The sequence below is a fragment of the Lipotes vexillifer genome, unplaced genomic scaffold (assembly GCF_000442215.2).
Source record: "Lipotes vexillifer unplaced genomic scaffold, Lipotes_vexillifer_v1.1 scaffold402, whole genome shotgun sequence".
Classification (NCBI taxonomy): domain Eukaryota; kingdom Metazoa; phylum Chordata; class Mammalia; order Artiodactyla; family Lipotidae; genus Lipotes; species Lipotes vexillifer.
In genome coordinates, this window is record NW_006798409.1 from 2,704,265 (window position 1) to 2,732,103 (window position 27,839).

The 27,839-nt window shown below is 37.2% G+C and overlaps 1 protein-coding gene across 1 annotated transcript in view; it reads right to left on the minus strand.

Moving 5' to 3' along the window:
• DYRK1A (dual specificity tyrosine phosphorylation regulated kinase 1A) overlaps positions 1-20,129 on the minus strand; it is an 87,921-nt gene extending 67,792 nt beyond the window's left edge. The window contains exon 1 of the mRNA XM_007470487.1: positions 20,044-20,129. Within this exon, the coding sequence (XP_007470549.1) occupies positions 20,044-20,053 (10 nt within the window). The 5' untranslated portion in view covers positions 20,054-20,129. The remainder of the gene's footprint in view (positions 1-20,043) is intronic.
• Between the last annotated feature and the right edge of the window lie 7,710 nt (positions 20,130-27,839).

The window sequence follows — 27,839 nt, forward strand, 5'->3', positions numbered from 1 at the left end:
CCGTTTCTAAATGTCCAGTAGTACCTCTGTTGTGTGAATTAAATATATAAATGGAAATAGAAAATATAATTTGAACTAAATATAAAATATTTTTTTTAAAGTTCTGAAATCAATGGCTTCTGTTTTCTTGATATACAGTGAGCATGAGTCTGAAGAATCAATATTGTTTCAGAAGTCAATCCTTCCTCCAAAACTATCTACAGATTCAACACAATTCCAACCCACATCCTAGTAGGCTTGTTTGCAGAAACTGACAAAATGATGTGACGATTCACATGGAAGCTCAAAGGACCCGGAGTGATCATGGCAATTCTGAAAAAGAAGAAAGTCGCAGGACTAACACTACTGCTACCAGATTTCAATACTTATTATACGGCTACAGTAATAAAGGCAATATGGTATTGGTGTCAAGACAAACAGATTAATGGAACAGAAAGTCCATAAACAGACCCACACACATACGGAAGACTGATTTTCAACAAAGATACAAAAGTAATTCACTGGAGAAAGGATAGTCCTTTCTTCAAACGGCCCACTTGCAGAAAAAGTGATTTTTTAGCTACACCTTGCAGCACCATTTACAAATATTAACTCCAAATGGATCACAGACTTAAATGTAAAACCCAAAACTATAAAATCTGGAGGGGGAGAAAAAAACATAGGAAACTTTTTAGACCTTGGGACAATCAGGCAAAAGTTTTCCAAAAGCATGATCCACAGAAGACCAAATCAATGAATTAGACGTCATAAAAATTAAAAACATCTGTTCTTCAAGACACGTTTAAGAGCATGAAAAAGTAAGCCATGGACTAGGATAAATTATTTGCAAATCATGTATCTGCTAAAGGACTTGAATCCAAAATAGGTAATTCTCAAAACTCAATAAAAAGGAGAAGGAAAAAAAAAAAGGTTGAACAAGGATTTGAACACTTCACCGAAGATGACATACAGCGCGCAAATAAGCATTCCTAAGACCATGTGAAACACCACTTCCACCAAGAATCTTTTCCTTGTCCCAATGGAAAAAGGATCACCCCTGTTCTGAATTTCCACCTCTCTTGTAGCATAGATATTTCACCACTTTGCATAACTATACCATACAGTTATATAAAGACAAACCTCATCCACGTCCATTAAATTACAAACTCCCTGAGTGCAGGAGCCTATGTCTCTCTGACTATGGGGACGAATAAAGCATTTCTATTCATTTGTTTTATTTTATTTATTTTTCTTCCAGCTTTACTGAGATATAATTAACATAGAGCAATGTGTACATTTGTTTTAGAATACATCTTCAGTAAATATGCCTAGGAAAAACAATAATCAGCTATTAAGGTTTAATTTTTGTTTACATTCTTTACAAGGCTGTAAGATTGTCCAACTAGCCTGTCTAATTTAACCAGGCCCTTATATAAAAGATATAGCAATTAAAGGGGCAAACTTCTCAGAAAATTTGATATAGACATCTAAAACTCAAATGGATTATTTTTGGTGCCATCTTGTGTTTCAATGCTTTAGGGCCAAGGAAAAGGAAGGAAGGAAAGTTTAAAAGCTCTATGCTTTTAAGCAACAGACACAAAAGGTGAAGAGCACTGGTTGCCACAAAACCAAGTGAAGAAAAGCCAAAGAAAATTAGAGCTAGAACAGTAAAACAGCAGTTCTTATTTTAAGGGAATAACACCGGCTAGCTGAGAAACTCAGGCACTGAAACATCTAAGACACTGAAGCCTTCATCACTGTGACTACCTATACTGGATAACAATAATATCAGAATGTTACTTTTGTTCAGTTGTTATCTATTCTTCACACTAAAATGTTCTTCCTTCCTATTATTCTCCAGCTATTTGAATTAAGTCATACTTAAAACCTTAACAAAGTTCTGTGGGCTTTCTCAAAATCCTTTCCCAGACCACTCAACCCATTTCCCATGTCCCTATCCTCAAAACGCTTGGTGATTTCTTTTTACCTGTACTCTTCCAGATAAATACTTATGGCACTTTCTAAGTATGACTGTCTTATATTTTCATCTAACTTTGCATGTGTTTACTCTTCACCTCTTAAGTTCTTTGAACAAAGCACTGAGTTTTTAATTTCCTACAGAATCTCTCACCTAACTACTCAATAAAAACAATGTAAACCTAAGATAGTATAGTACAAGCAATAGTTAAAACATCTGACTTAAATCTGAAAGATAATAATAAGAGGTGGTGAATAACAACCTGATCTTCCAAGTGAACAGAAGAGCATGAACAGGGGTGTTCCAGTTATGCTCCTGTTTGCTAAGATTACATGAGCAGTACAAGATAAATTCTGCCCCAGAGCTTGCACCAATTTATTAAAAACAAACATGTACCTTTATAAGAGGTCAAAATCATGAGAAATATGCTACTTTTTGCAATGGTACTATTTCTAATCTGAAAAGAAAGAGATCAATTTTACTGAATAGTTTTAGAAAACCTGTGCACAGCGCTGCTCCCTGGGTTATATTTTGGCAATGCTATTCCCTTTCTGTTATAAAGTATTTAATTAGATAAAGATTTTATACAATTTAACTTCTATAATTTAATACACATATTTTGGTTACAGGTATTTAACAAAGCAATTAAATCCTTATTTCCACTTCTGTTCTAAAATCCGCCTGCCCGCAGTGAGTGGGAACTGCTGCAGATCATTAAACGCTCATTTATCAATGTCTCTCACCAGGCAACACAACGCAGCAGAACAGCACATAGAAACCATCCTGAACCCCAGCAACAGCGGCTAATTAGCATAGCCTACCACTAAACCGACGCCATATGATTGGAACTGTTAGTCGGAATGCTAGCCAATCAAACTAGGTTATGCAAACAGCCTATTTTAGTTGCCAGGGCAGAGCTACTTCCAATTGTCCAATAGGAAAACAAGCAATAAACAAGAAATGAAATTGAGCTTTGTCACATTTTCAAGTTGCTGTTAACACTTTCAGGTTTAGAGCAAAATTAACAGCAACTGTAAAGGATTAGAATCATATTCTATTTTTCACTCCAAATGAAATCCAATGGCAATACACACAGAACACAGTTAATGTAGTGTATGTACTGTAATTTTAACTTTTTACTATATAGCTATGAGTTTTTCTATCAGAAGCTGCCATCAACATTTTAACTTTTTCCCCCACCTACTCAAAGGCAGGCATTATGTAAATGTCTTTCTATACATTCAAACAGATTCTCATTTTAGAGAAATCCTATAAAGCATTTTTATTCTATTACGGAAAGCCTGAACAAAAGGTCGGCATAACAGAACACACGGCTCAGTGGAAGTCTGAAACAAGCTTTATCAGACTGAAGAGAAATAACATTTTGGTTTTTGTTATGATGTGTGTTAATATATAGTTTCAAAATAATTTTAAAATAATAAAACCCACATTAATTTTTAACCTATAGGGCTCAGAATACACAAATTGGGACCAAGAAAATAATACTCATATCTTGGAATCAAGATATGAGCAAAATATAAACACATTATATTCATATGTAAAATTTCTAATAATGAATAAAACATTAAAAAAAAAACACTTCTACTCTGTCAGTATATACTAACAGCTACAAATATAGCCTTAAAGAGCATCAGTGTCCTGACAATTCTTAGTGGTTGAGAAAATTTCTTTAATCTCACATATTCAGAGAAATGCTTTGAAACATGTCAAGGAGACACAGTTCCCATTTGTGCCTTGTAACTGTATCTTTATAAAAGATACAGTTTTATTTTAAAATAGATCCACTTGTCCCACCTATCCTAGCAATCATCTCCTTCTAAACGGGAGTACAGATTCATCCCACATCAAGAAGTCAGTGATTTTCAAATATATTTTCCCACAGAATGTCTGTAAATGTCTCCAGAAAGACTGCTAGCATTTGTAAAATACACTGAATTAAGACAAAGAGCAGATTTCAAGCACCAGATTCAAGGAAAACAGCATGTTGCTCCTATCTCTACCACTGCAAACTATCTTCCCCCTTAAGAAAACCGAAGCCACTTTTCCACCATCTCCAAGCATCCGACACCCGTACCTGTCTCCTAATTTCTTCTCATGTTCTCTCTACTTAGCAGTTCTGGATGAAAATCATTTAAAAAGTCCAATAAAACCACAAACCAGAGTCAGCTTGTTAGAGGGAGGAACTTTAAAGCTGGAAGAGACCTGAAAGACTGTCTAACACTAACCCCTTTGTTCCATAAACAAACTATACTTTTAGAAAAATAGTGCAAAAGATCCTACAGATGAAAATCAAAGCCCTCCCAAATAATCTTCTAACAGTATCTATAAATAATCAATATATCCGTGGGGTACCAGTAAGTCCCATGGTTTGCTGTTCATATGAAAATATATTTAAATATAAATGTTCAAAAAAGATTAGCTCAGAATCATTCTCCATGCCATCATATGATAAAAGCATCTATTAACCAAGGCTTACTTAAGAAAGGGTTGAAAAGCACTAAGACAAAGCATTTAATCCATTCCCTGAAAGACGCAATCTCATTTCACTTCAAACTTTAGATATCATTTGGTGTGTTTTTTAAATACTTGGAACCCTTTACAAGCCTCCTTTAATTCCTAAAGACAAGGGCAAAAAAGATTTTTAAGCCAATTTCATTCATACTCTTGCTCTTGCCCATGAATCTTTAATACCTTGGTCATTTCTCCCAGGTTCAAGCTTTTCTTACTTCCATCACATTGATTAAGTTATCTTAATCCAGCCTGTCTTCCAAGCTACAGCAGTTAAAAAAAAAAAAAAAAAAAAAGCATTTTCCACATAAACAAAGGCTGTTTCCTGGCCCACCTCTTAAACACTTTTCATAGGACAAAATTTTCCCATCCTTGAAGAAGAAAAAAAAATTAAAACCTTGGATTCTTATTTTCCTTTGGGGCCTAGAGACACACGGAAATATCATCTGCCTGGTGACAGATGCTCCAGGATAAAATAAAACATCCTGAATTTAAATGTTGTTTAGTTATCAGCAGTTCTTTTAAAAGTTACTTAAATTGTGGAGTTTAGGAAAACGTCAATGACTACTACTTTTAGAATCAGAAATTAAAAATTTTAAATGTTTAAAATTAGTTAACTCACTAAATTAGAATCTTCATTACATATGTATTTTAGAATTCCTAGTAAAGAAAATGGTAAGTTTTCTAAGTATACAATTAATCATTAACTTTTTAAAAAGACAGTATTCCAGTTATGTTTTCTCCCCTATATTCTAAGAAGAAACATATTTAGAATACATAACTAGTGGGCTTCCCTGGTGGCGCAGTGGTTGAGAGTCCGCCTGTCGATGCAGGGGACGCGGGGTTTGTGCCCCAGTCTGGGAAGATCCCACATGCCGCGGAGCGGCTAGGCCCGTGAGCCATGGCCGCTGAGCCTGCGCGTCCGGAGCCTGTGCTCCATAACAGGAGAGGCCCGCGTACAGGAAAAAAAAAAAAAAAAAAGAATATATAACTAGTAACTTCTCATCTGCAATTAATGATGTTCAAGACATATAAACAGCCTCTATCCTCTCAATGTGTAAGAGACCATTATTATGCCACGTAACAAATCATCCAAGATTATCTCAAATGACAAATCACACCATACCGACAATTTTGCATTTTAGGGAGAAATACAATGTAGCTTTATAGCTTTGAAAAATGGCAAGCATTTTCCTTTTTTAATTTGAAGCCATCTAATCTGGAAAGATATTCAAACATTTTTGAGCAACTATTTTGGTCAAGTTTGTAATGCTTCATTCTATAACGTGAGGCTGCCACCATATTGTTTAGCTGGACATCCTTTTCAAAAGATTAAGTCCAGGGCTTCCCTGGTGGCGCAGTGGTTGAGAGTCCACCTGCCGATGCAGGGGACACGGGTTCATGCCCCGGTCCGGGAAGATCCCACATGCCGTGGAGCGGCTGGGCCCGTGAGCCATGGCCGCTGAGCCTGCGCGTCCGGAGCCTGTGCTCCATAACAGGAGAGGCCCGCGTACAGGAAAAAAAAAAAAAAGAAGGTAAACTGCTATTTAAATCTGGATTATAGACATAAATTTTTAAATCTTGAACTATTCTCTACTCTTGTGGATCAACTAATTCACATTTGGGAAATGGCCCCATCTTCATCCTCCTTCCCCTCCCAAACCAAAAAAGACACCAAAACATTATGAATACTCACTGTTGTATATTAAATATACTTTTACTCCCTCATCAGGTATCATGGAAATATAAAAAGCTGATCAAGCCTTTATTTAACTAAATATTATCATAATCAATGCACATTGCCAAAACAAACAACAACAACAACAACAAAAGATTCTTGCAAATTAACTTTGGGGTTAAAAACTTTCTTTGTATTGTGCTTATCAAGACAATAAAATATAGTAAGTTTCATCTTTCTTAACCATCTTCACCTATACAAACTACATTAAGTATTTTCTTATCAATTCCCATGTCATATGGAAACAGGTGCACAGATTTAATACATTTAGGGGTTATATTCAGTTTGACTTTAAAAATGAACAGTATGAAAATTTCACTTTCAAGATGGTTGTGTTCAAAGCACCTGAGATAAGCAGACATCCTCCCAAGCAGCTGAAACCTAGGTAACAAGGAGAGGCCACGTGGAGGTAATGAGCAAAACATGGACAAAGAAAACAGTGCTTCCAACCAGAACCCAAACCAAAAGTCACAAAGGCAGAAACTGAAGTACGGGTATTGACTCTCAAGAGAGCTATTTCTCACATGGGCAACTTTAAGCGCTATACTACAGGTGGGTAGTAGAAGGAAAGTTTTACTGAGACCACGAATGCCGCCTAGTTCTTAATATTTACTACCAGAACTCACTAGTAAGTAGAGAACCAAGGACAGCCAGAATTGGAGTAACGCTTGAAAAATCCTTTAAGACTACCAGCAAGAGAAGGAACCGACGCCACACCCAGAAGCTCAGTTTCCTAAATTGAGGGTGCAAGGTGCTTTTAAAAAGAAAATCTACAGCACTAGATAGACTAATAAGCATACCGGTTCATATCCTCCATGATATCCACCAACACAGCAGTCAAGGGTCACAAAAATAAAATCAATTCATTAAAGCATGGGATGGAGAAACACCCGTGAGCCAAAGGTTCTGACAGTCTTCTTCAAGATAAAAGGCCAACAGGATCATACCAATATCCAAAGAGCATCAGGAAGACCCAGAGCTGAAAGCTGACACCAAGAACCACAGCAAAAGTGGCAGGTGCCGTTCTGAGTGGAAAAGGAAGACTGGAGGAGAAGGATGGGCAGAAGTGGGCTTGATTACCAGACAACTACCTGCTGCGTGGTCAGCCTGTCCCGACAGCTCCAAGAAGTGTCTACCACACAGTCAACACACTGAGACTCAGACACTCAAACACAGATGAACAGTCACCCCCAGGCTGAGGCCAAAGAAATGCCCCAGAAGACACTAAGCCACCTGCCTAGGAAGGGCTAGACAGGAGCAGCACAACTCCGTACTGCTCACTGGGGTCCCCCACCCTGGAAATGAAAGGATGAGAAACCTCTTGCCAGGACCCCAATTCACAGCCACTGAACTGAGGCCATCCGTCCAGTGTCTCACCACAAACGCCAAATCTGCACCCGTCCTCCCACCTGGGAGAAAAGATAATGGCAGAGGGAGTTCAGGTTCTTGAGTTGGGCAATAGGGGTTACAAATATTTTTTATTAAAATAAAAATTACAATTACTCTGCATCTGAGATTTAAAAAAAATTTTTTCCTAGTGAAAACTGAATGCACATCATACAATTAAATCATTTTTCAAAATCATCATGACATTGCACTACACCTCCAATCTTTGTGTCAACATTTCTTCTGTGAGTGGAAGGAGCTCGGTGACATCGTATTACATCTCCCTCTCTACAGGTTCTAATACACTATGTGGTTTTTCCAGTTTAGCTTTTTCTGTTTTTAATTTTCAACAGAATCTCAAGACAAAATCATGGAACTCAATTGCAGTTAAAGAAAGATATCTAAGTGTATATTCTTATATACAATGTAAAAGTCATTGTCTGTGAGGTAAAAAGGAAGGGTACTAAAGCCCTCATTTTATATCTTGGGAAAACAAGAGAAACTGTCTGAAACTGACAGGTCAAGAAAGAGACGTTTAAATCAATTTTATAAAATTTTAATAATAACAGAAAAACTTTAAAATAGTAATAGAAATTGGCAGAAAGAAAGGTAGCATAGAGAGCTATTTGATTTCCTCTTTCTGGGACGACAGCCATTAGTTTCTTAAATAATAAAATAGGTCTATTACTCTATTTAAAGTGATGTAAGTAACCAAAGGAAGAATTTAAAAACTGCAGATTAAAAGGCATTTTACCACTAAGGAATGAGAATGAGGAAAAGGAAAACTGATATTTCATTTTTTACTTCCAGAATTGATTAAGGTTTATTAACATAAGCCCATAAATTTAGTAATTAATGAGTAATTAATGCTTAATATAGAAGAAAAGTACAAATATGATTTTAACATGTCAGTTAAGCACGGGCTAAAAAATATTACCACTAGTAGGGGAAAAAAGGTTGGTTGTAACCAAGAGGTTATAGAAAAGGCAAGCATTCAACACATTTTTTTTTAGCTTTTATAACTATACAAAGCAGACCTAGGTTTCTATTAACAAGATAAATATTTACATTTTCAAGGGTCTGCTTTTTGAGTACTTGATCCCATGTATATTCTGTGGACAGTGTGTAAAAATGGAAGTAAACTTATATGTGCGTCTCTCTAATCTCCAACATAGATCCATTTAATAATATGGACCTCTACACTTTTTAATAAGACTAGTGTTTAAAGGACATCCCAGGCCTCAACCAAACTAAAGATGGACCAGTAAATAGTAGCCTGATGTCAAACGAAAAGGGAGAAAAAGCACTTAGAAGTGCAATCTTAAATTATACCTTTGGAGTAGCTGATCTACATTGTCAAAATCTTTAGCATTAACTTTTTACATCAGCTTTTTTAGTTTGGGTTTTCCTTTTAAAGGATCTTACTGCTCAAAATAAATGAAAATTTATTCAAAAAGCCTTTTAAATAATGGCCAAGTCTATCCATTTTCTAAAACTACAAAAACCAAACTCCATCAAATTATTCCTACACTCAAAACAAATATTTCATTTCACTTGAATCTACAATTCAAATCCCTGTCGATAATATACATTCTTCACCACTCATATTTGCTTGTGTAAGAACACATGTTCCTTTTTAAAGCAGTAATTACTTCCACAGACTTTCCAGAAAAGCTAATACAGATAAGCTTATTGTATCTTATCAAAACCAAAGAGTAAATTATTTATGAAGCCCTTGGGAATCCCTGTAAAAGAGGATATACAATACACAAAATAAAAGGTCACCACCACCAACAGATTGTTAATGGGTTTATTCTCATTTGTTCAACAAATATTTGAGAATTGATTATGTTCCAAGCATTGACACTAATAAATAAGACCTAGTCCCTCCATACAAAAACTTAGAGCTCCTGTATAAAATAATACTATGAATTAAATTAAAACACAAATATGAACTGCAAAATTATGAGAAGTAAGTAACAAAGCAGGAATATACTGGTTAAGTGTTGGGAGTCAGGCTCCTGGGTTTGCATCCAAGCTCCATCCCTGACTAGCTGTGTGGCCTGGGGCAGGCTACCTAACTTCTGGCTGGGTTAATCATCATACCTATCTGAGAGTTATCATCAAGAAAAAAATGAGTTAATAAATGTAAATCATTTAGAATGGTTCCTGGCATATATATCATCAGAGTCAGTGAGGAACTCTTACAAAATGAAATTTAAAAAAAAAATACTCAAGAGAAATATCAGCAAAAAATATTAAAAGGAAATTCACAGAACATATAAAAACATATTCAATCTCATATTCAAATAAATGCAAATTAAAATATTAAGTTATGTTTTGTCTATTATATTGGAGTATTTTTAAATACTCAGGATTCTAGAATGTGGTAAAATTCTGCTGTGTAGCTGGGGAAAACATAAACTGTCCCTTAAAAGGACATTTGAGGGCTTCCCTGGTGGCGCAGTGCTTGAGAGTCCGCCTGCCGATGCAGGAGACGCGGGTTTGTGCCCCGTTTCGGGAAGATCCCACATGCCGCGGAGCGGCTGGGCCCGTGAGCCATGGCCACTGAGCCTGCGCGTCCGGAGCCTGTGCTCCGCAAATGGGAGAGGCCACAACAGTGAGAGGCCCGCATAACGCAAGGAAAAAAAAAAAAAAAGGACATTTGAAAATATGTATCTTAAAAATGAACATATCCTTGGGGCTTTCCTGGTGGCACAGTGGTAAAGAATCTGACTGCCAATGCAGGGGACACGGGTTTGAGCCCTGGTCTGGGAAGATCCCACATGCCACGGAGCAACTAAGCCCTTGTGCCACAACTACTGAGCCTGCGCTCTAGAGCCGGCGAGCCACAACTACTGAGCCCGCGTGCTGCAACTACTGAGGCCCACACGCCTAGAGCCCATTCTGCACATGAGAAGCCACCGCAATGAGAAGCCCACGCAACGCAACGAAGAGCAGCCCCTGCTCGCCGCAACTAGAAATAGCTGGCGCACAGCAATGAACACCCAACACAGCCAAAAATAAACAAAATTTTTTTTTAAAAGTACATATCCTGGGCTTCCCTGGTGGCGCAGTGGTTGAGAGTCCGCCTGCCAATGCAGGGGACACGGGTTCGTGCCCCGGTCCGGGAAGATCCCACATGCCGCGGAGCAGCTGGGCCCGTGAGCCATGGCCGCTGAGCCTGCGCGTCCGGAGCCTGTGCTCCGCAACGGGAGAGGCCACAACAGTGAGAGGCCCACGTACCGCAAAAAAACAAAAAAAAAAAAAGTACATATCCTTTAACTCAATAAATGCAAGTTCTAGGAACTGGACCTAAGGCAGTAAATCAAACGAACACAAGGACTACCACAGTAACATTCACTTAAACGTGAACTAATTAGCAACAATGGGGAAGAGTTATCTGATTTGTAAAATACTAATTACTCATTAAACATGATGCTATAAAAGAATATTGATGGAGAAATGTTTAAATTTTAAAAGAAGACTAAAAAAAGTAAGTAAAATGTGACCCCATTTTGTTTCTTCAATACTGTTTGAAGGAGCCACATGTACATAAGGTATAACAGGCAAAAATATATAAACTAAAAAACTACAGTGATATCCTGATTTTTGGATTACTGCTGATTTTTATTTTCTTCTTTACAGAAGTTCTATTTGAACTTGAATTATTTTTAATTAAAAATATACAAACTTGGGCTTCCCTGGTAGCACAGTAGTTAAGAATCTGCCTGCCAATGCAGGGGACACAGGTTCGAGCCCCGGTCCAGGAAGGTCCCACGTGCCACAGAGCAACTAAGCCCGCGTGCCACAACTACTGAAGCCGGCGCACCTAGAGCCCGTACTCTGCAACAAGAGAAGCCACCGCAATGAGAAGCCCATGCACCAAAACAGAGCAGCCCCTGCTTGCCGCAACCAGAGAAAAGCCTGCACGCAGCAACAAAGACCCAATGCAGCCAAATTTAAAAATTAATGAATGAATGAATTTTATACACACACACACACACACACACACACACAAACTGGACTGTGGTGGTAATAGCTGCACAACTGTATAAATTCACTCAAACTCAAACTTACTCCTAAGATGAATTTTATGATATGTAATTTGTGTCAGAGAATATTTACACACACAAATACACACATACTTTACTTCTATAAAAGGTGAGGGATAGGAAAAAAGTCCTTGCCCTCAAAGAGAGAAAAAAACTACATTTTGTGTTTTATTGAATGGGGAAGAGGGAAAACTAAAGTATTTCAGATCTCTTTCGACAATAAATTTTCGTTGTAACAAAATATTTTTCTACTAGATTCATGTAAAAATGGATGTTAGATAATCATGTCAAGTATACCACTATGAAAAAACAAAATGTTATTAGCTTTTCAGGTAACTTGGTTCCCAGAAAAAACCCTTTACCCCTATTACATTTTTTCCCTATCTACCCTGCTCCTGCAAATAAATCCTTTCTGAATAATTCCAATAAGTAGGAAAAAAAAAATCAGCATTAATTCCAATGCCTAATAAATAAAACAGTCCTTCAACACAAATTTTAAATTATGTAAATGAAATGAATTTGAATTAACTGTAAGTCTCATAAAATTTGAGACATTAAACACGTAATTTGAGAAGACAGGCCAAATTCTCAAACAAGGGGGAAATTTAAGAAAATGCAAAACCTAAATATTCATAAATAGTATGGTAATAACAACTGAGAGGAGAGAGAATAATAATAATTAAAATAGAGCACATCTATCAGGCACGTGCTATGTATGTGCTCGGCACTACATTGTGAGGTTTTATTACATTATGCCTCCTATTCCCCATATGAAGAAAGTGAGAGTTGGAACTTTGTATTTTGTTCTCATGGTTACCCAAATCCCTTCTATCTTCCTTTCTTTTCACTATGTGTCTAGGGGTGAAAGAGTATGACCTACTGTTTCCCCTACTTAGAATACCACTGAAACTTAATTAGTAACTTCCCCACCCCCCTCTTCTCCAACTTGAAGTAATATTCTTTTATTTCCCATTAGTAACAATGAAGCAATCAGAAACTTTATTCTACCTTTTGTTGTTGTTGTTTGTACTGTATCTTCATTGTGGAGAATCTAGCCATTACATATTACACTCACTCATAAGCACCCTTTAAGTTCCACCAGTACCTATTTAAAGCTCCCCTTATATCAACGTCCTTGCAATCTCTCTGGGTGCCAAAGTTTAGTCTCTGGTAGATTCCTTAAGAAGAGCTCAAAGAAAGAACAGCCTCCAAATTTATACTCACGTTCATAATATTTTCTCTGCTGTCTTTATACTTCAGTCAATTTAGCTAGGTATAAAACTCGTGGCTCTTATCTCCTTGCATCGTGAATATGAGACACTACTCCATTGCTTCCAAGAATAAAGCATTGCTATCAAAATCAGATAATCTAATATTCTTCCTTTAAAGAACTGGGTCTTTACCTAGATACCCCAAAGAATTTTCAATAATGTTTAAAGAATATGTCTACGTGTTGGTTGTTTCTGTATCGATTTATCCAAGTATACAACATACACTTTTCAAATGTAGTGGCAACACTTTTTTTTAATTTCAGGAAATTTACTTGAGTTATTATTATTAGATAATCTAATTATTATTAGAACTTATTAAGTTCCATTGCTTTGGTTCCTCTTCAGAGACTTTTATTATTTGTATGTTGAAACTTCTTGCCTCTCTTTAGTAAATGTCACTTTCTCTAGAATGATTCTTTATTTTTCTTTAATTCTTTTTTATCAAAAATTTTTTTCTCCTATTTATCCTCTGTTTCTCTGAAGAAATTTTCTACTGTTTTTTCACTCTTGTGTACCTTCTAGTTTACACTTCATTTTTTAAATGATTTTTCCTTTTATTTCTCTTTCCTTAGTTATCAGCACATTTCTAAGATTTCCTTATTCAGATTTATGTTGCTCTTCCATATTCGTACCATTTCCTAAATTTCTCTGAGTTCATTTAGAAACATTAGATTATATTTTTCATTTGTTTCACTAACATTTCTTTCTAGTAGTATGTTTTCACTGTCTGCAGAAATGTTATTCTCTCCTTATTCCTTTCTTCTTACAAAAGCTCTGTGGGGAATTTGACTGTGATCCTAGTCAGTTGCTCTATTTCATGTAAAATAAAAAACTTTTAGGAAACTGGAGTAGCTTTTCCGGTTTCAATAAGAGTCCTCTTCTGTTTTCATGAAGAGGAAATGAAGGACACTGAAATATAGTTTCATGAATGAGGTCTCCTGTACTTTCACCTTCCCCCAACTTTATATGTCCTTTTTTCCCTTTTCCCCACTGTCTTCATCCTCCTTAATTTGGATTCTATTACCAGCAGCGTCTCCTTAGTGCAGGACTTTGACCAGGAAGGGAACTTCAACTGGTAAGTTTTGAAAATTCATAGGGACCAGATGGATCTAACCCACAGAATTCACTGTGGGCCCCTGGTATCCTGAGAACTCAAAAACATCTCTTAATTTTAGCTTCTGTTCTCCAACTTGCTTGCCACGCTTTCCAGGGACTTTTTGTTAGCTGGCCTGGGGTTCTCCTGTTCTCAGGTCCATCAGATTCCTGCTTTACTCTGTTTTTAGGGAAAACGGCGAAGATTCAAAAAACTATGCCCTGCTGTCATCTTCCCAGAACTCAAACGTTCTTTTGGAGGTACATTTAGTAAGTCCCTAAAATCTAAAATAATGAATATGAATCTATTTGCTTTCGCCTAGGTCTTGAATAAAGGCACTAGGGTCTAAGAAATTCAACTTTACAACATGGCTAACCTCAGGTTTCCCATCATCTTCTCTATAAATATCATATGTTTTCTTCTGAGATACATATATGATATCATTATTAATTGCTTTCACTCAGAAATCAGAAACTTAATAAAAATAAACATAAAAGGATAAGGAAATGGAAAATAATGCAGAACTCTTAAAACCATTTGAAGAAATTTATTAAAGCAGACATTCAGAGTAAAATATTTTTAGGCATTAGTAGAATGACAAAAAGTGGGTTTTTTCTAAGTGTTCCTTGAGCACTTTCTATGTCACAGGAACCCTGCGAGACACACACAGCAAACACAAACAGGGTAAGCCACGGTCCTCCGACTTTAAGAATCAGACTAGCTGGGACCAAAAAAACTGGTAAGCCAACGTGTGAATGCCATAAAAGCATTAAATACAACCATTTGCTAGAAAGAATCCTGGGAGGAGAATATTTACTGAATTATATTAGTTTTGTCACTTTATACATTTCTGAAGCAACTGAACTTTTTCCTCCATTGAGTACACACTATCACTTTTATATTTTCTAAAACAGAAGATTCTTCTTTTTGCCAGCTGAATTAGAAACTTGTTTTTAATTATAATACTCAATGCTCACAAATGTATATTAAAAGACCAACATTCATCTAATGCTAGTGAGTATAAACTGGTACATATTACCAAACACCTTTCTAAAAGGCTGTATGAAGGGCCTTTAAATTTTCCAAGCCCTATGACCTAATACTTACGCTCACAGGAATAAATTACAAGGAAATAATTTAACATACAACCCAACACTCATGCACAGATGTCAGTACTTTAAAAAAAAGTGAAAAGGAAAAATTTTTTTTAAATGTCTAATAAGAGAGAAACCTAACTTAACTAGGAAATGAGCATACAAAGAAATGGTTTCAACTCAGCATACTTTAAAATAAATTTCTAAAATAATTCACCTGCAAAAAGTTATAGCTCTGAATGCTCTGAATTTGCTCCAAGTTCAAAGGAACAGCAGATCACTACAGTTAGTAAGTTTCTGATGACACAGGGAAATGTTCACAATATAATGCTAGGCAATAAAAGAGAAAATATAAACAACATAAAAATAGATTCTGGGCTTCCCTGGTGGCGCAGTGGTTGGGAGTCCGCCTGCCGATGCAGGGGACGCGGGCTCGTGCCCCGGTCCGGGAGGATCCCACATGCCGCGGAGCAGCTGGGCCCGTGACCCATGGCCGCTGAGCCTGCATGTCTGGAGCCTGTGCTCCGCAGCGGGAGAGGCCATAGCAGTGAGAGGCCCGCATACAGCAAAAAAAAAAAAAAAAATAGATTCTACCCAAGCACACCAACCTGAACAGATATTCAGATGATATGAATTAATCAAAAATGGCATTGCAAACAAAACACTAGAAGGGAAAGGGCCATAGTGCAATGGGCAGTAGAGCTCTGGGTATGTTTCCTTCCACTTACCTATATTCTTATCAATTTCCAAACTTTTTCACTGATGCTGTATTACTTGGTAAATACAAGTATTTACCAATTTTTTCTTGGGAGAAAAAATTAAAATCTGAGAGCAAAAATAAATCCACTAGATTTACCATTCACCAAAACCCATCAATTCATTGAATTATTAAGCACAAAATCAGACCGCTCAGGGTTAAGAAATGAAAGACAGCTAAAGGAGGGAACACACTTACAGAAAAAGACCAGATACGCAGGACCACGTGAAGAACAAGTCCAAAAGGAAGAAAATGGGCAATACGCTCCCAAATATCAAAATGTGCATATCCTCTTATTCCCCCCAGTGCACCCTCTACATGAATGGAATTACAGAAGTTGGTTTTATTTAAATATACAGATCTGATTTCTAATTGTTCTGTAATAGTATGCCATACTCTTGTGACCACTGAGGTATATAAACTTTGCCCTACAAAACTCACATTTTAATCTAAAATTAAAACTCTGCCACATCAAATGGTTTTAAGCACTTAAAATTCATAGAAATATGGCAGACAATATGAACAAATGAGCGGAATTTAAAATAAATTTCCAGAACTTCCCTGGTGGCGTAGTTGTTAAGAATCCACCTGCCAATGCAGGACACATAGGTTTGAGCCCTGGTCCGGGAAGATCCCACATGCTGTGGAGCAACTAAGCCCACAACTACTGAGACTGCACTCTACAGCCCAAGAGCCAAAACTACTGATCCCACGTGCCACAACTGCTGAAGCCCACGCACCTAGAGCCCGTGCTCTGCAACAAGAGAAGCCACCACAATGAGAAGCCCACACACCGCAACAAAGAGTAGCCCCCGCTCGCCGCAACTAGAGAAACCCCGCGCACAGCAACAAAAACCCAACGCAGCCAAAAATAAATAAATTTATATTAAAAAAGAATTGATTTTCAAAATAAATAAATTTCCAATGTTATTCATCCTCAAATAGTTTCAGTTCTGTATGTTCTAGAACTATTTCAAGTTTTAAAACGACTAGCCTATCACTATTGTTAAAAAACAATTTCAGTTGTTAAAGAAGCTCAACAAATAAAGAACAGTATCAACTGCTGTATCCAACAGCTTTTCCCATTAATGTTCCCTTGGATGTTAACAGGTATAAATAAGAAATAAAAGGAAGGTGAGGTCCTTTTATCAAATCAACTGGAAAAATGCAAACGCCTTTATGTTAATGTCCACAGTGATCTCTGAGGCAGTGCATTTTCCAAATTTATCCTCCTAAGTGATTTCTACATTCTAAATAAACTGAATTTGGTTATCACTTAATTCAAAGCGGTAAAAAGTAGCTCCTAGGTTCCCAAGATGACAGTGTGCTTGGGTAGAACTGTGTCACTCATCGCTAACAGGGATAAATAGGAGAGGAGGGAGTGTGTGCAGGAGAGACATGTAGGAGGCAGTTACATGAGTCTGGAGCTCAGAAGAGAAGAGTGGGACACAAAGGTAGGTTTTGACAACATCGGCATGAAGGTTATCAGGTGAAGCCATTACTGCAAATGCTATTAACCAGAGAGTGCTTTCTGTTTTTACTCTAGATGGCTTGAATTCAACAGACAAGTGTTTAAGATTTATCATAAACATCCACTGCAAAATTTGTTATATATCTGCCCCCTCTTCCAATTGAAATGTGCTCCTACGTGCTCCTTGATTCTAAGTACAGGGATCCTTACGAGCAGAACACTATTACAGTACCTGGCACAAAGCAAATGTTAGCCAAATAAAATGTTTGGTCATAAATGATTTTTTTCCAAAAATCAAAAAATAATCTAATTTTACCTAATTTACATTCTAACTATATTTTAAAATATGCAAAAATACCCTCAAATTAAGTTAAGTACAGGAACACCTATATACACACGTACCAGAGATATATATTGAAGTTTAACTTTGGTTTGCTGTTCAGTAAAAATCGACTATTAACCTGTGGCTTTTGAAAGACAGTCAGTCAAAGCATACTTCAATGTCCTTTCTAGCATCCCTGAACCTGCACCTAAAATGAAATGGTATGAGAGAGTAAGGTATCATCTCAGCTAACCAACATAAAGTCAGGACCATGAATGCCTGGGGAAACAATATTCACTTTCAAGTAGACAAAAGCATTCTAGAAATAACTTTCAATGAAAAAACTCCTTACGAGCTTTTATGTGTTAAAATTCTATCCGTTGAAGAATAAATGTGTGCATAGTAAAACAAGAGCAAACTTCATTAATTAATGATGATTGTGAAAGCTGTTAATTTTACATTCAAAAACAATTATTAACTTTCAAACTGTTGAAAGGGAAATACGCCAACAGCTAATATGTATATTAGAGAGAGTCAGATCTTTCTTCTTGAGTTTTTTTCCTTTAAAAGCCAGTAAATGTTGGTAATTTTTAAAGACTATGAGGCTGAGTAAGAGACTAGATTATATCATAAATCTAGTATTTGTAAATTTTTTGTGTGTTCTAGCATTCATAAAATTAACTAGATAACCTTTAAAAACTGGATTTACTCTTTAGATATTTCATTTCGTCCATAAGCCTTTCAAGAAAAAGAGTTATTTAGAAACTCTTCATATCTTATGAAGGTAAACTAGAAATGAAATAGCAACTTAAGGGAAAATCTCCAAAATCATTAATATTCATGGATAAGTCTATGAGATACCCCCAAAATACTTTGTTCCTCTACTGACCTCAGGCGAAAGTGAGCATCTACTTGGTATAGCCAATGTGCAGTATAGTGCCCAAGGAGCAATCCGGGAGCTGACAGTGCTGAGCAACTGTTCCTGCACCAAAAGGTCAAACGTATAAAATCTGACAACAAAATTTTCATAAAATTCTATAATTTTTTCTGTAACTATTCATATTTATTCCTCTATGACACTGACATTCAGCCTCAGCATGATGTTGCTTTTGTCAGCCACTCAGCCAGAATGTGTACATGGTGTACCTCTAATATGTACAGGCAAATATACATGTGTACCCGAGAGACAGATTACAGAGATAATTACTCAAACACCTTTTACTCAAAAAAGAATTATCATCAGATTCGAGTCCCTCATGAATGTAAAATGTGATTTGATCTATAATTAAATTTAATATATATTCAAGCACATTTCTTCATACAAAATGGCACACCTGAGACATTATTTTTAAAATCCCAAGCTGAAGTCAAAAAACAGTAATTGTTTTCTTTTTAGAAAACAAAGGTCACCCAGATAAAAAGCAATCACAAAATCCTTAACACCTTCACCAACAATGTGATTAAGCATCTATCCAAGGTTTATGTGGTTACTTCTTTTCCAGTTAAAGATCACTCTTTTAAACAGTTTATAAATCAAATAAGACTATCTCTGACCAGGTCTGCAAATATAAGCCACTTGGTTCAACAAAATACCTCCTAATCGGCCTGATTTAAGAACATTCAAGTTTAAAAGTTAACACTTCATCCATTAGCTACACTACATTTTCAAGAGCTCAAACACAGCCACAGATGGAACAAGCCTCCATTTTTCCGTGTATAAGTTAAGATCACCTCAATTAATTATAAAGCAATCAAAAATATTCTTTCAAAAATGCCTTCTATACTGCTTCTTTTGTATAAATACAAATGACAAAAGGATAAAAGGGAAGGAGAAAAGGAAGAAAGAAAGAGAGGAATGAAGGAAGGGATGGAGAGGCAGGAAAGAAAAAACAAAATCTCAGACCATATTTTTTAAGGAATCATACATATGGGTATAATATCCTTAAATGAATTATCAGAGACTTAAGACACACTACTAACATCTACTCCCTATGCCTTTAAAAAATTTGCTCTCTTCTAACAGGGATCTGGGGGAACATGCATTCAACCATAAAGGTGAATATTTTATTTATTTTTAACAGAAATACTTCAATTCTCGCCAAAGTATTAGCCAACACCCCTTCTGAAAAGGTCAAGTACTAGCAATCACTATGCTGTATTTGTATTAATAACACTATCTGTCACTGATTATCAAACTGATTCCCAAAGTCAAGTTTAATAAATATCCCAACTATCTTTGCATTTATTGATCTAAATAATTCTCCCCACTAATGCTGTTTATCAGAAAGCTCCCACATTCAAAATATACCACCAGTTCCCACATTCTCTCAGACAGCCACAGTTTTACTGTATTTCAAAACTTTGAGTCACCTGTATGCATCGTCTTCTTTCAAGTCTCATATCATCCTGATGGGGTGGGGGAAGGGAGGGAAGAGTCCAGCAGCAAAACTATAACACTGTGTGAAGAAAAACAGATGATGATAAGAGATAAGGATGCAAGACAATTACCCCTAATTGAGGAACATCTAATGTAAATACAATCCCCAAAACATAGAGATAAAATTACTGCAAATTCATTTCCTCACATTTATTTAAGCTTACTTGAAAATAATTTCCATTAATGAAAAGCAATTATATATAAAATATAAAATATTTAATTGTCAGGGAGAAAAACAGTTTTAAAATCTGACTACTACCAACAAAAATTTCACACATTTCTAGGGATGAAATAAACTGTCAATATTACACTATTCTATGTAATTTTATCTGAATAAAAAACATCTACATTTTGTAATCTACATCAATTCACAAATCAGTAAATGTGAATTCACTTTTCACCACGGCTTACTATCAGAGGTCATGAAACTTACTCTATAGGGATGATCACGTCAATCTACCAATGTTACTGGTAAATTAAGTTCTGAGACACTGCTCACCAACTGTTCCCCTAAGCCCACAAGCCCTCCTTTGCTCTCAAAGTGGCTTCTTGTACTTATTGTAATTCTTTCACTTTACTTCCTACTTACTACTTCCACTGCTATTTTATGATTGGCCAGCAAATTCCATGACTGGTGGGAAAGAAAAGCAACCTGGTAGCTATTGTCAAGTGAGAGCACATGATGACAGACAAGACAAAGACAAGCACAGGCTGAAACCTAACTTATAAATGAGTCTGGTCTAAAAATCTATTTTTCAAATTGATGCTGTGGAAGTAAGTATTATTCCTAATGAAACAATGTTGCTTATGTTGGCCAAGTTCCCAGACTAGCCAAAAGACATCTATTGAACCCAAAAGATAATTACACCAGCCATGGGCACTGGGGACCCTGCAGAAGAAACACAGAAACTTAACCAATTCTAGATCCTCTCTTTATCCGGACAAATTCTGAAATAGGTTGTTTTCCTTTGTTAGCACTCTCTCAAACTCCTGATGCCTGTAATTCCCTAAGTTTTACATTATGACATTCCAATCATCCTGCTAATAACAACGCTTTCCCCTAAGTATGTTCCTGAATTACCACCCAAAGCTCCTACTGCCTCAGTGTAGTTCATTTCAGGTATGTGATAGGAAGAAATCAACAGGGCTGAAATAATTCACTTTAATATTTGCAGTTTTCAACAAGGATGCTAGCTAGTTAGCCCAAATAAACCCCTAAATGGTAGAATTCTAACAGTGTTGCAAAATAATGTTAAAAACTACTGAGAGGGGCTTCCCTGGTGGCGCAGTGGTTGAGAGCCCGCCTGCCGATGCAGGGGACACGAGTTCGTGACCCGGTCCGGGAAGATCCCACATGCCGCGGAGCAGCTGAGCCCGTGAGCCATGGCCGCTGAGCCTGCACATCCGCAGCCTGTGCTCCGCAACAGGAGAGGCCACAACAGTGAGAGGCCCGCGTACCGCAAAATAAAAAAACAAAACAAAACAAAAAACAAAAAAACTACTGAGATAGTTTGAGGAAAAACATTTTTATTCAAGTAGGTCATAATATGGATTTGACTCTTTATTTATTGCCACCAAATATTTTTGCTTTTCACTTATTTCTGCTTCTACTTACTTTTGAACCCCAGAAGTTCTTTAAAAGCTCAAATTCTATACTCCAAATAGCAGCAACTGAAAGAGCAGCTCAGGGAAGGGGTTTACATGTATGAATTACTTGTAAATTAGGAACTACCTGTGTCTGAAATCATTCCCTGGATTCCAGATTCCATTCCTGAAGAACCACTTTTCCAGCTTAGATGCTGCTGTGGTATCAAGGAAAACCCTAGGCATGTGACCAATTAGTACCCAACTTGGGGGAAAGGGGATATGGACAGACAAATGGATGAACATTAAAGTAGTGCATCAAAATTGTTTTATTTGCAAAAATAGTATTTGAATCATCAAGATTCAAGATTTTTACTTCAAGACATAGTTTTCTAATAATTTTTCCCTCATAAATGGTCAGTCTTTACAATTCTAGCATAAACTATGGTAAAGGAAAATGTGAATTTTTAAATCTCTTGCCATGAACTGCACATTTTCAAATCCTTCAGGCTCTTGACATCACATTCTTCACCTGTAAGATGTCACAATGCTACCTATACCCTGCCAACTTCAATGGTTTCAATAGGAAAAGATGAGTCAGCCAGTGGCACAATGGATAATGCATCTGAATCTGGATTATCAAAATGGTCTCACCCTAAAACTGACATCTTTTAGAAAAAAAAATCAACCATTTAATCACACTCATTTGAAAAGCAGCCTTTAGCAAAGGGTAAAGAATTTCTGTAAGTTACAAAATCTGCTGCTGACATATGCAGCAACTAAACCATCATATACTGAGAAATGATAAACTCCTCAAGTCTTGACCTTGGATTACTTTAAATATTCTAGTGATTATTCCAATATATCCTTCAGGCTGGTCACTTTTCAAAAAATAGATGTGAGTTTTAATGACAATAAGTAGGTAACAGCGAACAACAAATGTACTTTGCAATTATAGATACAATTTTCTTTCTAAAGAAGCTTACAAATCCAGACATATTTTTTTTTTTCTGAGAAAAACCTACAGTGAATTTTTTATCTTTCCCCCCACAAATGGAGCCATTCACAAATTATGGAGCAAAATTAGATGCCAACGAAAAGCATCTACTATCCTTACCATAGGAACCTCCCAGAGTCCTCAAAATCTTTTACAGTATGTTTTAGCTCACATTTTGCCCAAGGCAATACAATGGTCTATGAACAATCTAGGAACTGAGCTTAAGTGGTTTCTGAAGTTAACTTACAAACCAATTTTTAGTTGTCTGAAAATCACTGCATAAAATTAACCTACAGCACATCTGCAGGGATAACAGAATTTCAACAAGCTGAGTTTACATGCATGGTATGCTCAGGAAGGTATCACACTCGGTCTCTTTGTGTCTGTCTCTCTTTCTCAAGAGGGGTGGGGGAGATGAGAGGAGGGGAGAGAGGGTGGGAGGATATCGAGACACCTAATCAAAAGCACTGTCATGCTGAGATTTATAAAATTACTACAAATCTGAAAAAAACTAGAGTGGCAAAACTATGATTGAAATGAATGCATTAGCATGATATGGCAAATCCAGATTAACTGAAGAGTTAATAAACTAAATGGCAGGTATATTAATGTATTCTCTAATGACACAATGTTTTGTACTGAGGCAAAACTAAAAACTGTATCTAGTTTTGTTTTTTTTTTAATAATTTTATTTATTTATTTTTGACTGTGATGGGTCTTTGTTGTTGTGCGTGGGCTTTCTCTAGTTGCGGCGAGCAGGAGCTACTCTTCATTGTGGTGCGCGGGCTTCTCGTGGTGGTGGCTTCTCTTATTGCGGAGCCCAGGCTCTAGGCATGCGGGCTTCAGTAGTTGTAGCACACGGGCTTCAGTAGTTGTAGCACGCGGGCTCAGTAGTTGTGGCTCACAGGTTCTAGAGCTCAGGCTCAGTATTTGTGGCGCTTGGGCCTAGTTGCTCCGCAGCATGTAGGATCTTCCCGGAACTGGGCTTGAACCCATGTCTCCTGCATTGGCTGGTGGCTTCTTAACAACTGCGCTAACAGGGAAGCCCTATATCTAGTTCCAAAATAACTAAAGTAGTAGGGAAGTATCATAAGCAGCCGGTGAAAAAACTCAGTCTGATACAAGCTTCAGAAGTACTGGTGGGTACTATTTTATTTCTTAAGCTGGGGACAAGTATACAGTTGTTTTTTTATGACCTTTTAATTTTACGTGTTATATCAATATATATTCTCATATATTCACAATTTTAAAAATTTAACCCACATGAAAAAATAAAATATAATGCACAATGAGATTTAAAAGGACAATTCTGATAGTTCAGAAGATGCCAATTAAGAATAAGCTACAAAAAATAAAATAAAATAACAAGCTACAAAAATGAAAACAAAGTTGAGAGAGTGGCATGGACTTATATGTACTACCAAATGTAAAATAGCTAGCGGGAAGCAGCCGCATAGCACAGGGAGATCAGCTCGGTGCTTTGTGACCACCTAGAGGGGTGGGATAGGGAGCATGGAAGGGAGACGCCAAGAGGGAGGAGATATTGGGATATACATATATGTATAGCTGATTCACTTTATTATAAAGCAGAAACTAACACACCATTGTAAAGCAATTATACTCCAATGAAGATGTTAAAAAAAAATGAAAACGAATTTGAAAGACCTAAAATTTGATTCCATGGATCAAATTACAATGTGATTATCTTAAAATTATACTCTGTGACTAGCTTTCCTTATAAACTTCTGCTCATTTACACTAACAGAGCAAGGAAGTGATAGAAGAAAATGTCTTTTTTCCAGATAATAATTTTAGAAATAGATTTTCAAGAATTATAATAGCCAAAGGAGTCATGGGGGAAATGTTCTGATACCTAACACACAAGGAAAATAAAAAATCTATAACTCTAATTCCCAAAAAGATGATCAAATGGCATACACAGAAAAAAGTCCTTTCACTAACTGGGGGTTTTAAGAGAAATCCTAAAAACCAAGAACATTTATGATTTCCCCCAGGATCCCTAGGAAATAGTCACAGTCTTAAAAAAAAAAAAAAAAAAAAAAAAAAAAAGTAAAAAGGCAAAAAGCATTAAGATGATATCAAATCGAAATTATGAGTAAAAGTGCAGGGAAAAAGCCATTTGCTATATACCATCAGCTGAGACACTTCACAGACGTTGACACACACCGTACAAGTAGGCACTATTATTTCAACAGTGGGGAAATCAAGGGTCAGAGAGATTAACCCGCCTGGCCTATGCGCACAGCTTGAGAACTCTGGTCCCACACCAAAGTTCACTACTTTCCACCACTCCAAGATGCCTCTCATTAGGGATCACTGAAATGGTTAGGAGAAAATTGCAAACCTGCAAGAATCTAGGTGACTTAGTCTGATTTTAGACTCACCACTCTTCTGCCTCAACCATACCAAACATGAAATAAAGCTCATAAGCAGTAAATTAATTTGTATAAAGTATTTCACTTTCGGGGAATGGAAAAGTAGCTCTCCTGAGAAGTCAGCCTAGTAGAGAAATTCTGATTATAGCATGTAACAGTTCGTTCTATATTCTCTTTACCAAAAAAAAACAAAAGAATTAAGGAGACAAGATGAAAAGAGTGTAAAAACCAATAGCAGATAAGTTATTTTTGCACTAAAGCCTCAGGCAAGATAAAAAGAACATGAAGGACTGAAAACCTGGGTCTTGGAATATATGACTCCAATGGCACTTTGGAAGTGGAAGTAGCTGATACGTGGGTTTAAGGGGAAGAAGGATGTGATTTCTCATGAAACTGTACATAAAGAACTAACACAACCCTGAGTGAGCACCAGAGAAAAGGTTCAAGAAGACAGAGCTGAGTGGATTAAATAAATATTGTGCCAATTTTTGCTACCTCAAGCACCAAGTTACCTGGCCTCTCCAGGACTATATCTGGGCTAAACTGAGACAAAATTAGGCACTGAGTATTTGTATATGGCAATAAATACAGGAAAACAGGAGGGAAATAACTCATAGGCATATTATCTGTTACAACGCATAACGCATTGACAAATATCTTTTTTAAGACTGGTGGGCAGAGACTGAAAAGTTTCTAGGAGTAAGCTATGACCAAAAAAAAAGTACAGGTACCCTGCCACTAATTCAAAACATACAGGGACTTTCCTGGTGGTGCAGTGGTTAAGACTCCGCCTGCCAGTGCAGGGGACACGGGTTCGATCCCTGGTCCGGGAAGATCCCACATGCCACGGAGCAATTAAGCCCGTGCGCCACAACTACTGAGCCTGCACTCTAGAGCCCACGCGCCTAGAACCCATGCTCCGCAACAAGAGAAGCCACCGCAACGAGAAGCCCACGCGCTTCAATGAAGAGTAGCCCCCGCTCACCAAAACTAGAGAAAGCCCGTGCACAGCAACAAAGACCCAACACAACCAAGATAAATAATTTATTTTTAAAAAAAACATATAAACTACCAGTGATACTTTACTTTGCTTGCCATCCTTTGTCTCCTTTAATGAGTGTGAAAACAATGATTTTCACAGGTTTATTTCAACCTTCAAGTCTATCAACCTATCTGCATGTATTCTCTTATACTCCAAGTTCCTCAAACATTAATATTCAGACCACAGCACTTTTCAGGAACCTAACTTCCACTACTGGAGAGTGACTACTACTATAAAAAGTATATACTAGGAAATATCCCTGTCATAAGCAGACCTAAGTTCCAGAAGGCTCATTTCTAAGATTTGGTTGAAAGGCAACATTAAGTACTATCTTAGTTATATGTGCAATTAAGCAGACTGAAAATACCAACTCGCCTCTAGCCCACCTCTCTCCTTTAAGGTTCAGGCCCACATTTCTGAGAGTCCAGTGAACTGAGCTTGATTTTGTTTCCCACTTATTACTGCATATGAGGTATCTTATATTTAATGTACACATAAACATTTTCCTTTAAATCACTTAATTCCCATAAATAATTACATAAGTTAAGTAGCACTATTATCTGTTTTACAGGTGAGGAAACTAAGACCCAGAGAGGTGAAGTTGCCCCACGTCACACAGGACGAATTGTAGAGAGAGAAGATTCAAATCTAACCAAACAGACTCCAAAGCCGCTGATCTCAGGTCCCACATTAAACTGAATTTGTCATTTCCCCACTCTTCTCTCTTGATCAAAAAAGACGAGGAATGACCAGGCAGGACAGGAAAAAAATCCACTTCTCCTTCCTGTATTCTCAGTTTTGGTTAACGGGTATCACTACACCCCAATCTCCCAAACTAAAACCCTAATATCATCTAGGACCTCTCTGCTATTGCTTACCCCACATCCAATCCACACAAATTCTTGTGTTGAGAAATTCCCTGGCGGTCCAGTGGTCAGGACTTGGCGTTTTCGCTGCCAGGGCCCAGGTTCGATCCCTGTTTGGGGAACTAAGATCCCACAAGCTTCGAGGCGCGGCCAAAATAAGAAAAGTGAGTTCTGTGAGCCATTCCAGGAAATGAATCAAACCTAAGGAGGAGGTCACAGGAACCTCCAGTTTGTAGCCAGTCAGATGCCCGGGTAACAACCTGGGCTTGTGCTTGGTGTCAGAAGTGGAGAGTCTTACAGGACTGAGCCCTTTACCAGGTAGATAGTGTGAGAATTGGGCTGAATTCTCAGACACCCTGCTGCCATCTGAGAACTGCTTGGTGTGAAAAAGCCCCTCCCCCGTGAAAAACACACACACACACACACACACACACACACACACCCTCACATGCTGGAACTGGGTACAGGAACCCTTTGTAAATAGGAATTAAAAGCAAAGTAATATGAACAAAACAAATTTTTTCAATCTCTTCTGCTGATGCGCTTGCTTCATATCACCTACACATAACATACTCAAACTTTCTATTACTCAAATCGATCCTGCTCATAAGAGGAATTAAAAAGGGGTGGCCCAACGACCTCTAGGTGCTTTGAGAATCAAACAAGGTTGAGACCCAGCGCTCAGTGTCATCCCCCGTTACATTTCCCTCCCTAACCTGACATCTGGGGTGATCTCATGCATGCATGTATTCCAGAAACAAAGCATATCTATCAGACAGAAGACACTTAGGAAGAATATGTTCAATCAGTAATAGTCTGCGACCCCTTCTCATAACTAGTTTCT